The sequence below is a fragment of the Scardinius erythrophthalmus genome (genome assembly GCF_964197995.2).
Source record: "Scardinius erythrophthalmus genome assembly, chromosome: 15".
NCBI classification, from domain to species: Eukaryota; Metazoa; Chordata; class Actinopteri; order Cypriniformes; family Leuciscidae; genus Scardinius; species Scardinius erythrophthalmus.
In genome coordinates, this window is record NC_138235.1 from 26,629,902 (window position 1) to 26,647,896 (window position 17,995).

The 17,995-nt window shown below is 38.1% G+C and overlaps 1 protein-coding gene across 1 annotated transcript in view; it reads right to left on the minus strand.

Moving 5' to 3' along the window:
• The window catches only part of ada (adenosine deaminase), an 18,839-nt gene extending 3,289 nt beyond the window's left edge, over positions 1-15,550 (minus strand). Inside the window, exons 1-8 of the mRNA XM_081387536.1 lie at positions 15,180-15,550; positions 11,105-11,166; positions 10,346-10,471; positions 5,613-5,756; positions 5,364-5,479; positions 3,411-3,532; positions 2,664-2,735; positions 2,199-2,300 (exon numbers count right to left, since the gene is read on the minus strand). Coding sequence (XP_081243662.1) covers positions 2,199-2,300; positions 2,664-2,735; positions 3,411-3,532; positions 5,364-5,479; positions 5,613-5,756; positions 10,346-10,471; positions 11,105-11,166; positions 15,180-15,221 — 786 coding nt within the window. The 5' untranslated portion in view covers positions 15,222-15,550. The remainder of the gene's footprint in view (positions 1-2,198; positions 2,301-2,663; positions 2,736-3,410; positions 3,533-5,363; positions 5,480-5,612; positions 5,757-10,345; positions 10,472-11,104; positions 11,167-15,179) is intronic.
• Positions 15,551-17,995: the final 2,445 nt, after the last annotated feature.

Here is a 17,995-nt window from a genome sequence, read left to right on the forward strand (position 1 = left end):
TATGTATGTATGTATACATACATACACTCACCTAAAGGATTATTAGGAACACCATACTAATACTGTGTTTGACCCCCTTTCGCCTTCAGAACTGCCTTAATTCTACGTGGCATTGATTCAACAATGCTGAAAGCATTCTTTAGAAATGTTGGCCCATATTGATAGGATAGCATCTTGCAGTTGATGGAGATTTGTGGGATGCACATCCAGGGCACGAAGCTCCCGTTCCACCACATCCCAAAGATGCTCTATTGGGTTGAGATCTGGTGACTGTGGGGGCCATTTTAGTACAGTGAACTCAGTGTCATGTTCAAGAAACCAGTTTGAAATGATTCGAGCTTTGTGACATGGTGCATTATCCTGCTGGAAATAGCCATCAGAGGATGGGTACATGGTGGTCATAAAGGGATGGACATGGTCAGAAACAATGCTCAAGTAGGCCGTGGCATTTAAACGATGCCCAATTGGCACTAAGGGGCCTAAAGTGTGCCAAGAAAACATCCTCCACACCATTACACCACCACCACCAGCCTGCACAGTGGTAACAAGGCATGATGGATCCATGTTCTCATTCTGTTTACGCCAAATTCTGACTCTACCATCTGAATGTCTCAACAGAAATCGAGACTCATCAGACCAGGCAACATTTTTCCAGTCTTCAACTGTCCAGTTTTGGTGAGCTTGTGCAAATTGTAGCCTCTTTTTCCTATTTGTAGTGGAGATGAGTGGTACCCGGTGGGGTCTTCTGCTGTTGTAGCCCATCCGCCTCAAGGTTGTGCGTGTTGTGGCTTCACAAATGCTTTGCTGCATACCTCGGTTGTAACGAGTGGTTATTTCAGTCAAAGTTGCTCTTCTATCAGCTTGAATCAGTCGGCCCATTCTCCTCTGACCTCTAGCATCAACAAGGCATTTTCGCCCATAGGACTGCCGCATATTGGATGTTTTTCCCTTTTCACACAATTCTTTGTAAACCCTAGAAATGGTTGTGCGTGAAATCCCAGTAACTGAGGAGATTGTGAAATACTCAGACCGTCCCGTCTGGCACCAACCACCATGCCACGCTCAAAACTGCTTAAATCACCTTTCTTTCCCATTCTGACATTCAGTTTGGAGTTCAGGAGATTGTCTTGACCAGGACCACACCCCTAAATGCATTGAAGCAACTGCCATGTGATTGGTTGATTAGATAATTGCATTAATGAGAAATTGAACAGGTGTTCCTAATAATCCTTTAGGTGAGTGTATACACATATAAACATACATATACACATACATACATATACACATACATACATACATACATATACACATATAAACATACATATACACATACATACATATATATATGTGTGTGTGTGTGTGTGTGTGTGTGTGTGTGTGTGTGTGTGTGTGTGTGTGTGTGTGTGTATGTATGTGTGTGTATATGTATATGTATAAAAAGCTGAATTTTCAGCATCATTACTCCAGTCTTCAGTGTCACATGATCCTTCAGAAATCAGTGATAGGGTTGGGAGCAGGCTTCACTCTATGTTTTTTAAGATTTTCAGAGTGCTGGCCTTATATAACACATATGAAACAAAGTTTATGAGTACCGTATTATATTGCAGTATAGTGACACCATTGGTCCCGGTATCACTTTAATATTATTAATTGATGATGATGACGATGATGGGTGTGTCAATGACAATGGGTGTGGGTATTTAAGATTGGTCACAAGCTTTCCTGATTGCACACTGAAGAAGGCACACGCCGAAACGCGTTTGTGCAAAATAAACGTTTTATATGCATAGTGCGGCCTTCAGAAATCAGTCTAATGTTCTGATTTGGTGCTCATTTTGGTAAATCGAATGTTCAAAAGAACAGCATTTATTTAAAATAGAAATCTTTTGTGACGACATAAATGTCTGTACTGTCACTTTTGATCAATTTAATGCATTTTTTTATATATATATATAGTGAAATTAGTTCTGAGAAAAGCTTTATCGTCATTGTTTGCAAATTCTGATGTTTGCAAATGCAAATGATTGTATATGAGCACTTTGACCAAGACTGGAGTCCAGTGGAACATGCAAATCTATATGACACATTGTAAAGTCATGCACATTAATGGCATTTTTATCAGACTAATGATGTAAAAATATGTGGGTGTGTATCTTAGTGATTTCTGCATCTGTCAGAAAGCTGCCATCTACTCTTACCTCAAAATGCATGTTTTGTTGGAGCAGTTGTTGGTACAGCGCTGGATCTTTAGGCGCGTTGTATCCATGTCCAATGCGTTCTGCTTTCAGAACTTCCACAGCCTGCAAAGGGAACATACATTATGGGAAGGGTTGGCAAAAATATGCAGATACAAGGGCGTTTTTTGTTTTTTTTTGTGGTGTGACATTTTGAAAAATGAGCTGAGCAGTTGTGGCGTTTCCTAAAATATCTGCCATATGATTTAGTACTCAGGAAGGAAATGTACTTCACAGACAGAATTTCCTCACAGAATCACTCTAAAGCTGATAGTTAAGAACAGACTCCGCATTGTTACACAATTTTCCATCTGCACAACAGAAAGCAGATGGACAAGCACTGTTGCCGTGCAAAGCACATTTTGTGTGGTTAGCGTGTTCTTGCTGAATTCGATATTGTAAATGCTGAGAAAAAGAGGAAACATGTACCTCCTTCACCACACTGGCAGGGCCCACTTCTCCCGCATGCACTGTTCTGTGCACCTCGCCTCTGACTGCTTCCTGTCAAAAACAAAACTCTGTAAACTCACAGCTAGAACACTGCCTGCTTTTCTGCAGATGTAGTATCCAAACACAGCACTGCAGCATCTGTAGCATGTGATGTGAAAGATATGGCTTTCAAACACGTGATTGTAATCTTCAGTTAGATCATGGGATGACAAAAAAAAGCGTGTTTTGTTTCCTGAACATCTCAGCTGCAGCTCTTAGCACGCTAATGGTACAAACAGATGTCTCTGTCTGTTATCTAAATTATGGATAATAAGTTCCAAATCAACAAAGTTCAATTAAATCTCTTTAAGTTTTAAATACATCAACTAATCAAATAGTTTTAAGTTTTAAATACATCAACTAATCAAATAGTTTTTTACTATGATGTTAGACTTGTACATGTAAAGTCCTTCAAATATCCAAAAGTATTATTTTTTATTATTTTTTCAGGGAAGTCAAGGAAAAGAAGACCTTGACAAAACTATTTGTTAAGACATACAATTATCATCTATGTTCTTTCAAATTCATTGAATCCTGTGCAGGCAAATTTTTTTAACAGGCGTAATAAAGATGAGTTTGTCTCTAGATTATCTACTGAGAAAAATGCAGCAGTGACATTTTTTATGGTTTTTCATGCTGGAAACCGTTTGCAAATGCAGCTTATATGAAGTATGCAAATGTTCTTACCTCAAATGCTCTCCTGTGTCCTGTGTTCTCACAACTTAGGGATTCATCTCCTGCTAGGTCTATTGCCACAACTCCATCTTTACAGTACTTCTTACAAAGCTCGACCACTTCCATAGACCAGTCTGCAATGACAATAAGCAATAGATTATAAAGGTCATTGATTTGGGTGCATACATACTGCCTGGCCAAAAAAAAAAGTCCTGGCAAGTTTTTTAATGGCAGTGAATGGTCGTTTCTGTTTTGACTCTTAAGTATTTGTCTATTTAAATCTTAAAGGGATAGTGCTCTGGGGGGTTAATAAAGGCCTTCTGAAGCGAAGCGATGAGTTTGTGTAAGAAAAATCGCTTCAGAAGGCCTTTATTAACCCCCCGGAGCACTTTTATGATGGATAGATGCACTTTGATGGACTTCAAAACAGAAACGGTCATTCACTGCCATTATAAAGCTTGGAAGAGCCAGGACATTTTTTAATATAACTATGATTGTCTTCATCTGAAAGAAGAATGTCATATACACCTAGAGGGTGAGGGTGAGTAAACCATGGGGTAATTTTCATTTTTGGGTGAACTATCCCTTTAAGATTTCAAGAGTCTATGACTGGATCATTATTTATGTGATTATTATGTTTCTAGCATGTTATATATTTGGCAACAGTTCATCTAACCCTAATTGATGGAGTGAGTTGCTTTTCATTTCTTATTAAAGATCAGTTCATACCGCACAGACAAACACCAACAAAAAAGTTGGCAGTTGGATTTAGAACTTTATGAAAAATAACTGTCATGTACACACTGCCCCAACAAACACAGACAAGCGCTGACTGAACATGTTCAGTCGGGTGAAAATCTTTTAATCTTAAACTTTCGAAGTGGTGACTATTACTTCCTTTTATACTACCGTTTAAAAGTCTGGAGTGAGTTAGTACGATTTTTTTAAAATAAATTAATACTTTTATTCAGGAATGATGCATTAAATTGATCAAAAGTGACGGTAAAGACATTTATAATGTTCCTAAAAAATAAGTTTCAAATAAATGCTGTTCTTCTTAACTTTCCATCAAAGGATCCTGAAAAAAAACATGTTTTACACAAAATTATATAGCAATAAATGTTTCTTAAGCACCATGTCAGCATATTAAGGCCTGTTCACACCAAGAACAATAACTACAAAAATAACTATAACACTATCTATATTAGCATTCACATCAGCGAACAATATCGTTCTGTTTATTATAGGTGTGCACTGCAGTTTTGTCGTCTGTCGCTTTAAATACTCGAGCTCTAAAAGGAGAAGGGATACTGATTGGATGTCAATGTTTTTATTGTTCATCAACTAGAAATTTTTATTTCTGAAAGTGACTCCAACGAAGTTGTTTCTCTGTGCTGTTATTGTTGTGGTGTGGACTCTACTATTCTTTTGTCTTTAGAAAGATTTTTTTTAATATGTCTTTATCGTTATCGTTATAGTCCTTGGCGTGAACGGGCTTTTAGAATGATTTCTAAAGGATTATGTGGCACCGAAGACTAGAGTAAAGGCTACTGACAAATCAGCTTTGCCATCACAGGAGGAAATTACATTTTAAAATATTACTGTTTTTAGTTTTGATCAAATAGATGCAGCCTTGGTGAGCAAAAAATACTTCTTTCAAAAGAAAAATTTAAAGATCATACCAACCCCAAACATTTGAAAGGTAGTGTACATGACAAATCTGTTGTTTTTACTTGAATAGTGTATGTATTTACAAAACACATTGCACATGAATCACCAAGGCTTCCAAATTTACAACAGCATTTCCAAACAGCCCATCTGAATTTAAGATGGGAACAAAAAATCTGAGCCAATCCGGCTGTGGATTAATGGGCTTTAAATGAAGGATGACAGTAAGGCGTATCCTCTCAAACACACAGCACACTGGGTGGGGGTGGTTGAGGGGGAGAGGTGAGAGTGCATTACTTGGCATATGACGCATGCAGCACAGAATGGACCTGACTTTAGTTTTGAAGGCCTTCTCTCCCTCCTTAAATCCCTGGTTCACCAGGTCCACCACATCATCTGGAGTGATGTCTCCTCTGGGAGGAAGAGAGAGAGCAAAGCCAAGAACAGTGTTATTGTGCAAGAGAAAATGCAAACCAATGTGATTATTGTAACATATAAGGACAATAAACAATGCACACAATAAAACGGCAGATTTGGTACACGTACGGTTCTTGGTCCCATTGTATAGGATCCACTCCCTTGTTGGCCAGTAGATGAGGGCTGTATCTGGCTTCAACATAAATCACTCCCTCGTTGGCCTTTGTCTCTACAAACTCATACGCTATTCTCTTGATGGCCTCTCTGTCCCCACTGCAGATGGAACATGCAACAGATAAGACACCATGACAAACAAACAAACCCACTACCCGAATGCGTCTTGTGACCTACAGAGTCACTCCATACCTCTGAGGAATGTCAAGGATGTTAGAAATTGCTGAACGAACAAATTGGCATATACGTATATCCAGGGCTTGACATTAACACCCGCCAAATGCGGGTAGAGTTCAGCAGTGGCGTGTAACTAGCCACTTTGGCGGGTTGAATTCTATTTATAATATATACATTTTTTAATTAAAATTCTAGCTGACTAGCTGAAACATTCTAAGAATGAACACGCTTACATACTGTTTCCAATGACTGTAGCAGAATTTAAACACCGACTGTGTACAGCGACTAAACGCAACTGTCTCTGACTCAGCGCGTTTGGGCAAGATCACTCGTAAGTATCAAGTTACATTCATAATCAGCCTTACAGTCCTTAAGTGTGTCCCCGGCTTAAGTTTATTATTTCAGATGCCTTATTAAAAAGACAACTGCAATGTAGTGTTGTCAAAAATAATGATTTTCTGATATATATTAACACTAAAAAATCATAAACCCTTTTAATACTCATTTTCTGCAGAATAGATATATGGATTAAAACATGTTGTGTTTTAATTTGAAGTAAACAGTTGAGAAAGAAAACGCATGTGTAACCCGTGTGTCAGGGCTTAAAGTGACAGCAGCCTAATATACCTGCTGCCAAATTATGTGATAATATTAAAGATATCTATATGGCAGTTTTTCCCACCGACCAACCGCCACATTCTGCTTGTACAACGTCAACAGATGACAAGCAGCATAATAACGGAACAAAATAATTTAAAACAAGAGCCAGAGAAAATGTCACATTGTATCGACATTTTAATATAGATTCAACACAGACACAAAATATGTGTGAAATTAGATATTAGTAACACTTTCGTGGTTAACTGCAGGCACTGCAGCCGCGGCGCTACCATTGGGCCCGGGTGGGCCTGGGCCCACCCATTTTAGGTCCGGGCCCATCCATTTTCTACTGTGGTTTTGTACGTTTCTTTTTTCGGATCTATTTGCGATCCATTCCATTCTAAACAAACAACGCAGTTTACATGCTTCGTCCTTGTTACATTTTTCATTAAGATAATAATTAATAACGCATAATTATCAGTGAACTTGATAAATGTTGCAGATATGTTTTACTATGCATGCAAACAAATGCCTTTCAACTTATACGTGCAAAATTCAGAATAAAATGAATGTGCAGCAATTTGTACAAATAGAGAGTCTGTAGGCCTACTATATGTGTTGTAGCCTTTAAATAAGCTCATTTAGTTTCATATTTGTTAAAATATTATAATGTTATTTTTTCATCTATGTTGATTATGAAAAGTGAACCGCACGAGTAAGATAGGATGCGCAATATATCGAGAGATGTGGGTCAGACATGATTTTGACCACTTTTTGTTTTGTAGAAAGCCTTTTTTTAAGTGAATTTCGTTTTGTATAAATTGTATCTTAATTTTAATATTTTTTTTATCAACCTTGCCTGGATTTAATAAATAAGAAGCAAATAAAGCAGACAATAAAATCATGGAGGCGCCCGCGCGGTCACTTGCATTGCTCGAGAACAGGAGCGCATCTCATCCTAACGTAACGAAACTCAACGTATGCCTCACAGACATGAAATATCTTAAGAAAGCTTGAAATGTCTTTTTAACAATTTAAAACGAAAAGAAATAGGCTACTCTCTGATTATGTAATCCATGATGTGCATTTCTCTATCTCTAGGCGCGTTCACTATACGGAGATGGCGATCGTCAACTTAATCTTTACAGCTGTTGTTGCTGTTAATAAACTAAAAATAATAGGCCTATAATTTTATTAAACCATAAATTAAATTAAATTGTAATTGTATTAAAAAAGCAGCAAAAAAAAAAAAATCCGGTTTAAGTTTGTTTTTGTTTTTTTAAACCTATGCTAATTACGCATTAAATTCTAGTGAGTCGCTGTCCTCAGTGCCGCAGAAAAGCGCTGAAACTGAGATGAAGGGGATTTTTTTTTTTGGCTTATTTTAACTGGCCCATCCAGTTTTCTGGAGGCCCACCTACAATCAAAATCCTGGCGCCGCTAGTGGTTCCAGGAGGCGATTTTTTTTTTCCCAGGATGGTAGGGGAAGACTCATGAATATTCATTAGGGAAGTCATCCCTGATTGGTCTGATGACCTACCCCTAACCCCGCCCCTAAACTTACCCGTCACTGGGGTTAAGACCAATCAGGGATGACTTCCCTAATGAATATTCATGAGTCTTCCCCTACCATCCTGGGGGGGAAAAATTCGCCTCCGGGAGGGCTCGCACTAACGTGCTTTCGTCATCAGACGTATCCTTATCTTGTGCAGCGATTGGTGGAAACAAATATACCTCTATTAATAATCTTTAAGCTGAATTGACATCCAGTAATTTCCTCAGTGCATAACTTACATTCCACGGACATATTCTCCATCTGTAAATATTAGAAAGTCAAGCAAATCTTTCCATTTTGCTGTCATGAGTGGACGAGCCTTCTGAAAGCTAAACTTCCGTGAACGAGCGAGGCCGCATGCATGCACAATAGAATAGGAGCGCAATAATTCTGACTAAAATATACATTAACACTAAATTATAAATATATTTTGCTATAATATTTGTTGTTGAATATTTGTTGTTGTTGGTGAACATAAATGTGCTAAAGGAATGTATTTTTATGATATCAGTTTTTTTTTTTTTCATTTTAAGTTTAGTAAATTGAACTAGTTCTTTAAAAAGCATTATTTTGTTTTTAGATTGTAATGTCGCAATGTTAGAATGTAATGTGATTTGACCCCTTTTTTGGATAGACTGCAAGGTAGATAGACAGCAAGGTTACATTAGCTGTGTTTGCTTTCATAGCCTTCAATATGAACATTGTTTGTAGCACAATATTGATCAGGATATGAAATAAAACAATGTTTTATTAAATAGCCTACAGATTTTTTTTAAATCAAACAGAAAAAAATGTAAATAATGAGATTATACCATACATCGCCATTTAGCCCAAAAATTCAGATTTCTTTGGCAATTGGCTATTGCCCAACCTTACCTTATGGCATGCTTTAAATGCTGACTTTTCCATTTTTAGCTAAGCAGTAGACTAATGATACATTATCATCACTACATCCAGTCCTGCATTAAAAATTCAGTTTGTTTTCGCCCCCCAAATTTGTTTAGCATCAACTGCCACTGGTCCGTATCATAACAAGCAAAGTGTCTCAACTGAAAAAAATCTCTCAAGCGCCCATAGGCATTTTCAGCAGAGCGCGTATCATTTTCAGCTGGCTAAAAACGCTTTGGTGGTCACACGGCCTTAGAATCGCTTATGCTGTCTGTTTTCTCATTTGTAAGTTGCTTCTGATAAAAGCATCTGCTAAATGAATAACTATAAAGGTAATGAAATCATTGGAAAAACACACATGAAATAATCTCTGGTTATTTTGCTTATGAACTCAGTGTTGTGAATATGTGTAATTTGACTGATTTTCCTTCTTTATCAATGAACAAATATAACACATGCTTTAAAGAGACATTCTGTTAGAAATGGCTGAATTGACTGAATATTGTTTCTTAATTGCATAACCATGTTCCAATGTTCACTTGTTCCAAGAACATCCACAACTGCAAGATAGCAAAGGCCATAATAATTTTTACAACTCAGTAACACTAACGCTATGATACTTATTTTAATCAGCTCACTGGCACGGATGTTTTTTCCTTCTCTTAGTCACATTACGCTCCAAAGTACTAAATAAAAGTGCCATTTGATTGGAGCAACAAAGCATGTTTCCGGTTTACACCACATGACATGAATTGAGCCTGTTTAAAGCACAGGACAATTAAGAGTCTAGTGGGTGCCAAAAACAGCCAGTGAGTTCCCTGTGTTGTTGTGGGGGACGCGCATGCTGTAAACAAGGCCGTTTTAAAGCTTCCAAGGACTAGAGGTTCCTTTTCAATGAAGCTTGTCAGCTGCCGGCCTACAAAACTGCTGGTGGCTCTGCTTTTCATGTCTTCATGTCAAAGCATTTATCTCTCATGTTCATGAATCTGAGTGGAAACAAGTAGAAAATGTCACATTATCTGACTCTTGTTGAGAGGATTGTGTGCAAGGACAAAAGAAAAGCCTATGCCGAGGTTAAATGTCTGTTGCTATAGCGACACGTGGTGAAGCTGTGACATGAGCTGCATGTAAAGATGTACGTTGGACCTCAGAAATGATACTATGGCCTTGAGGGTGTATCCACCACCAGGCTCACTCACTCACTTATTAACTACTTGAGCGATGCTTCAGATATGTGTGAAAAATTGAGTTAACATCCATGGAATTCATTATTGACTTCCCTGTGCTGAGGGACTCAACAGTATATGTGACCCTTGAATCATTTGATGCGTGAGGAACCACATTTTTTACTGATCTAAAGAGAGTAATGTAATATACTATGAAATCCCATTACATGCAAGATCTTTAGGCAAATCCACAACACACATTATTTGAAATCAGCAGATATTTTCTCAACACAACTACTTACGCAATGACAGGCATGTAGTGTTTGAACTTATCAAGGAATTCTTCGAATTTTTTGACCGGCTCGTGAACTTTGCACAGGTCTCTCATTTCATCCTCACTGCTCACAGGTAGAGTGATTCCCCGCCGTCTGAGACACAGTTACAACAGAGGGCACTGGTTAGAGCTTTGAAAGTTTTAATGGAAAGACCACAGAATTACTGTACCATAATATCCATTTACCCAAGAACATATAGTGCTTTTGGTTAATTATAAAAATTCATTTGAAGCTTATCCGATAGCCCAGGCCAGGGTTTTTTCCCACTTGAAAACCACTCGATCCCCGCCAGAATATTTTTTATTTCATGAATAAATAGGATAAGTTAGTATCACAAGCTGTTTCTTTGCATTTATTTTGGATTTATTGTCAGTACAGGGCTTGCAGTTCACATGGTTATAGGGTACTTTGTACTGTGTGTGGATGACAGTGTTCGTCCGCCACCACTGAAGACCAAGGAAAAACCCTGTAGGCATTCACAAATCTTTCATTCTTGACTAAAAACACACTAAAGTAGGTTACAACTTCATAGTTCACAGCGACCATGGGCTGACAGGCTTCAAAAATAAGTCTAGACAATCATTGTAAGTAGTTCATATTTGATTTGAGAGATTTGCAGTTAATAATGACTTAAATGTGGAATTCTTCCTTTTGGCTACAGAAGGCTTGAAATATGAATGGTTCTTAGTGTATTTATCATATGAAATAGGAATGCATGTCACTTACTTTGCTACATCTATAATGGTCTTAATTCGAATAGCACCATCAAGATGCACGTGTAGCTCAACCTGCAAAGATAAAGGAGCAGCAATAAAATACATCTGTTTCAATTGACTTTTTTCACACCACTGAACAAGAAGTCACAGTGAATTATAGAGACACTTGTTAATACCACAGAGCAGAAGCACGTTTGTCAAAACCGAGCTCAGCTTTCAGCCTGTCGTATTCAAATAGTTAGCGGAGTTTCCTTCTCACGCGGCTGTGAAATGTTCCTCGTGAAGAACATCTAGAATGCGGAATGCACGACTGGGTGAAATGAGTTCAATGGAAATGCTGGGGATGCCAGGGACGGCTGTGGGAGAAGTGAATGTAATGGCTTCAATCTGCTGAGATGTACTGAGAGCATGGGGGAGATGTCCTGACAGATGAACAAATTAAACTGTGACCCCACTCACCAGCAGCTGTGAAATAAACAGCAAGGAAGATAGAGGCAAACCATAAAGAAAAAACAAAGTTTTGTCTATTGAAAAACCCTCCACGTGGCATCAACTGCTCTCATAGTGTCACGAGACACTATGACTACTAATGATCCCTTTAATAAACACACAGAACAATCTAGAAATGTTTACACAAGAACAGATGAAAACAAACGGCTTAAATATATAGGCCTAGATGACTAACAAGACAAGGAACATGTGAGAACTAATCAGAAACACTAGGGGCTTTCGCACCGGAGGAACATTTTCATAGTTCCTAGAACTATTGGCAGAAGTATCAGTTTTTTGGCATGCAGGAACTATGAATGATTTTAGTTCTAGGAACTCCTTTTGGAGAAACTAATTTAGCTCCTACTGCAGAGTAGGGTCTAAACCAGCACTATAGGAGGAACTACCAGTAACATTAGTATATGCTGATTGGCTGAACGCACGCGAAACACCAGCACCCACCATTTTTTAACACAGATTATAGCCTATATACTTACTCCAGAAACTAACTCAAATATAATAACACAAATATACTTTATGTATTTAATCTCACTTTATTAACCAATGTCTTTGCTGATGACATTCATTGATGAATTTCACCATACCGATAAGAAGAAATTACTTTAAATAAACATCACATTTGTGTTTCTTTCCTTTTTTTAATTGCTGAAGTAAGAGTGTTAAACTTTCTTCTCATGCGTCTTATTCTTCTGCGATCCAGAATGGCAGCACAACTGAAAGGTTTGTTTGAGCTCCGCCCTCTACTGTACAGACGTGAATTTGCAAGCCTGAGGCTTATTTATTTCAGTTTTGGTGTGAAAGGGCCTTTACATTTGCAAAAGATAGAACTTTTGTGTCTGAGCCCATCCCTGGTGAGAAGTAACGCAAAAGTAACGTAAAAGCGGGGATGCCGCTGGCAAAACCAGCAATGCAAGTCTGAGTGGTGGTGCCCCGACAAATCTCGCGAGAATCACGACTTGCTTTACGGCAAGACGTCACATCCATCAACAACATATGAAGCAGCCTCTATGGAAGACACTAGCACGCATTTCAGATGTGAATCATGGCAGAGTCGACGAAGAAAACGAAGAAAGCGCGGTCGGAAGACTGCAGAGACGGCTTTGCGTGAGTGGTATTTACGACAGTAACGTTAAATACAAGTACTCCACGGCGACTCTAGGGGTCGCTGTTTGAAAAAAACGGAAACTGCATAGTGTGCCTTTAAAAAGTAACTTTCCCCAACACTGAAACTAAATCATAAAGAATTCACAACATTGTATTACAATAGTTTACTAATTACAATGTTATTTGCTTAGATTTGTTTTGTGTTTTAACACCATTAGTGTGTAATCAGAGACCAATTTTGGGGAAGTGGTGAGTTTAGGAAATGATTAAGAGAGAAAAGGGGTGATAGGATAATTGTGCACATGTGCAAACAGCTGCGCCACATCTTTGACCAAACTGCTCTACAAAAACCTAAGTAATGGCTGTTAAGTGGATCATATTTTCTCAATGCAATAATATACAAAAGATGAGGCCACTTTCAAACAGAACAGACCCTCATGAGCATGATAGGAACCAGATATTGAAAGACATCAACACTGATTATGCAGTGTGATCTCCAGGGACCAGCCAGACAGAGGGAAGCACGCAGAGTATTAAGACCCTTCCCCCACTCAAGGAGGAAAAGGTGGTGTGCAACTGCATGTAGCATTTGCATTTTACATGAAATGATATCAACACCTTCAGCGCAGCTCAAAGACGGAAAAACACATGCTTTGTTACTTGAGATGCCTGATAAATCTACACAATCTCAAAGCAAACTGGCCTTGATACAAAGAAATAAAACTATTCTTTACATTCTTTTTCAGTCCAAAAGTACAGTGTCAACTGCTCACTCAGCCTAAAGTGAAGCTTTAGAGTCTATAATGTTAGAAAAGACGAACAGCACCCTCGAACAATATTAAATTAAAACATTCCAGGATAATGTGATTCATTTTCAGGTTTATTAAAATCATTTTCTGCAAGACACTGTGTGCCTTTGGCAGAGCTAAGCAAGGATGATGTCACCTCTAGTGCTTTCACTTCATTGGTCTCCAGCTCAGTTACACGGATCAGGTTAACAGAGCACGAGGCCCAATGGGACCACAGAGAGTCAATAATATTATTCAAAACCTCACTAGGCTGAATTCAGTTTAATTCATAAAATGAACAATTTGCTGAATATAAAAGCTCCCAAAAGTGTGCATTTATGCTGCAAAGCATTCTACAATATAATGAATAGTTTCTCACATGCTCTACCACAGTTATTTTGTGAGCCATGTTGCTGTGCTCAAATATCAAAAGTAAGACGTTTGTTATCAAAATACTGTCTTGTTGTTAAGGCGTTCTTGTGTATAGATGAGTAATTCAGTGTTGTTCTTACAATGTTGCTAATATGTCACTCAGACTGGATAAAGCATTATTGTTCGTTGGCAATTAAAACAATCGAGGTGTGTGACCTTTCAGTGTTTCACTGTATAATCATGTACACACTCTTGGGTAGTTGATAAATGATGCCTGAATTACTGCCTGTCAAGTGCCACTTAATCTGTTGAATTTCTCATAATGCAAGTATTATGAAGGGTGAGGTTTAGTCAAGGAATGGTCAGTTGTTTACCACCTACAATGATTGCAGCTCTTTGTTAGTTCTTTTACAAATTACAATCTAATTGCCCTCTTGAATGTAAATTAAACACCTTTTGAATATGTGTTTACAATGAGGCATCCCAAAAGAATGCTGTGCATTACCAGGGCAGATTCTCACACCATGCTGCTGACAAAGGTGTAGGCTAAAACCTAATTAATGTGCAATTCTCAAATAAACTTTAAGATATGTGCAATGCATTCAAAATTATTTAATGGATAGTGCACAATCACAAAAAAAGTGGCAAGGGTATTGCATAAGAATAGGCTTGAATTCTACTTTCAGTAATGCAGCTGTCAGTCATCCACCTGTACATTGTCACTGTAATACAAGAACAGTACAGAGAACTTATCAGTTAGCTCTTACACATACGTTATTGACATTATTTGCTTATCGGCAAGCTTTTGGTATCAGTTCTCCAGGCTGGCTTCTGCTTGCTGAGTCAGTGCAATAACTCCAAAGGGCAGTTACAATGCTCTGTGTGTATCTCCCTGGAAGGCCTAGAAGTGTGAACATTATCCTGGAGCATTCTCTCCTTCATCACTGCTGTGTTACTGTATGTGGCCAATGCATTATGTGCTTAACACACATCACTGTTAGAATATTGCTGCACCAACTTGCATCACTATCTCCTATTCTTAAAAACATATCTCTAACTATTTGTGTGAATGTTTTTTCTCCTTTTTTACTTAAAATAAATTATATTTTAACACTTAAAATACATTTACCATTAAGTCTCTACATTTTATTAGCCTATTAAGCATCAGATTTAAGATGACTTTAGGTGTTGTTAGGGTATCAGGCATTTTAATGTGTGGTGATGGCTTTATGGGACACATTTTTTTTAAAACAGCATTCCACCCTAAATGCATATGGCTATATTAAGAACAACAACAGTAATGACACTCACCTTAGGTTTGTCAAATGCTTGTTTCCCTTTCTTTTCAGCCATTGTCTTGACTCGAAGAGTAAGTTTGTCGTGATATAACTTGAACACACACACCGGAACCTGTCAGCTCAAGCAGTGAAGTTCAGCTTGCCCATGCACGTTACTATTATACACGCGCGGACAAAGAACACGCCTTATTATAAACAGATAATGAAAGCAACGAACCCGCCTCTACATTGGCGTACAATAATCCAACTAAACACGCTTAACTGGTTACAACAATAACCGAGCAACCCAAACTGACAAGCGCACCCGAAGCCTTGCGAAGAGATTAAACCGAAATCCTATTAGAAGCTTTTAAGAAACACAGTAATAGCACATCTGATACAGACGCGACGCGACACACTAGAATGCTGAAGCAAGCGTCGGAAGCGTTCTATTTGCGTCGCGTTGCGCTTTGATGTGGGTTTGGTAAAGGTTTACCAAACTAACGGTTTGCTTAATTATATTTTATGTCAGTAGGCATCTTTACACATCCGAGTTAAGCTATGTGACATAAGAAAGAGTCAGTTTCACAACTTAGTCTACTGTGTTGCATAAAGACTGACTAGAATAGGAAGTTAGGCTGATAGCTTGTTTAACCCAGCATACATTCTTAATGCATTAATTTAAATAGCCTACCCAGATAGCACACGTACATCACGGAGACGTCTATTTGATGTGCGTGTTTACATCCAGAAGATGTATTTTTTAGAGTGTTTGCTCATCTGCAATGCGTCTATAGGACGTTTCCTATCAGATGTCAAATAGACGTTAAGGAAATGTCTTTAAGATGTAATGATTTAGAATGTATGTTAAACTGACATCTTAAAGATGTCTATCAGATGTTAGTAAACAGCAGATGCTTTCCAGATGAAGTGATCTTTAACAGACATCTTGCAGACGTATGTGTGATATCTGGGCTACTAAAGAATACCAATCGAGAATCCATAAAAAAATTATAGGTAGCCTATAACAGGCCTACCCAGTTGTATTCAAGATCGAACCGTTCTTTCCGATTAATCTGTTGTTCACAAACTCGGTCACGAATCGGACTGAATCGACGGTCACCGAGCAGAAACATCTCTTTCGGGCATGTCCGATTAGCAATTTCCTAAAAACATATGAGCTGAATAGCCAACATTTCGAGTCAACCTTGACAGGTGGACTGAAAAATAAAAACAAGAACAGTATTGTTACAAATAAAAGTTATCCCAGAAATTTGCTGACGACTCGATTGTATGGCAGTTTAGTGAAAAATATTCGGAAAAGGTCTCGAAATAAACTTAAATGCAACAAACTAAACTTGGTTGCCCAAGTCTAACAAACTAAATTGCCCAGCCCTATCGTAATATATCAGAAAAAAACTGTAAGTAGGCCTGATAAGTAAAAAAAAAAAAAATATATATATATATATATATATATATATATATATATATATTTTTTTTTTTTTTTTTTTTTTTTTTTTACTTATCAGGCCTACTAATTTTATTATTATTTTTTTTTTTTTACTTATCAGGCCTACTAATTTTTTATTTATTTTTTTTTTTTTAACTTAGGCCTACTTACAGTCTTTTCTGATGGCTTAAGCACATTTTTTGTAACTATTGGCTATTTTTGCAAAACTCACACAAATAAGAAAACCTTTCACCAAATCAGCAAAACATTGTAGTTCTCTTGCAAAAGCTAATAAACCTTGCTTAACTCTTCAAACCTTCGTAAAAATGGTATTTTCGTATCAAACAGAACAAGCCATCACATTAATAAGCACACAATGCGCCAACTACACACTGATGGTATGAATAAAAAACACATCTAGCTTTTGCTTCCTCTGTGCACAAGGTAGGCTATGTCAGTTTGAGGTCATACTTTTGTCATAGTTCTGTAAACATACAGGGATCCAAACTTCAAGTATTGTTGTTTATTTACACACATCAAAACAAACACAAGTGTCAAAACACAAAATAGTAATTTCGTGTCGTCTCTCTGGGTCCGGCCACAAAATTTCATCTACATCACATGCAATGTCCTCTAGTCCAAGGCACCGGGGAAAATATCTTCTGGAATGCCATATCCAGGCCTGACATGATGCCTGCTCAATATCCCCACATGCCTCCTCCATTGCCTGTAAAAGGGTCATAAACCTTCCAACGCCAGGCAGAGAAGAACTCTTCAATTGGATTCAAGAATGGAGAGTATGGGGGAGGTTGAGTACAGTGAAGAGTGGGTGATCTGTAAACCAGTTGCGGACCAAAGCAGCCCTATGGAAACTAACATTGTCCCATATGATGACATATCTGGTCTGCTCTGGTCTCTGATCATTAGTGAGCATGTCATGTAAGGTGTCCTGGAATGTAATAATGTGTGCAGTGTTATGGGCCTAGGGTTGCATGATGGTGAACAACACCATTTTGACTTATAGCTGCACACATAGTTCTGTTACCACCACGTTGTCCTGTGACATTGATTATGGAACGGTGTCCAATAATGTTCCTGCCACGTCTCCTTGTTTTAGTGAGGTTAAAACCTGCCTCATCCACAAAAATCAGCTCATGACCCATGGCAACTGCCTCTAGCTCCATCACTCTCTGGACAGCAGGCCCATGCTGTATTTTTACATGTATGGTATTGTTGTTGCTACAAAACTAAGTGCAAAGTGACTGTACTAACCGATTCTCACTTCGAAATGTCCTTATGAAGTTAGGCTGAACCTGTTGTCCAGCTTCCCTCAGGGTCATTACATGGTCCACTGATTACATGGTCCACTATTGTAGCTCTGATGTCATCAGTAATTCTAT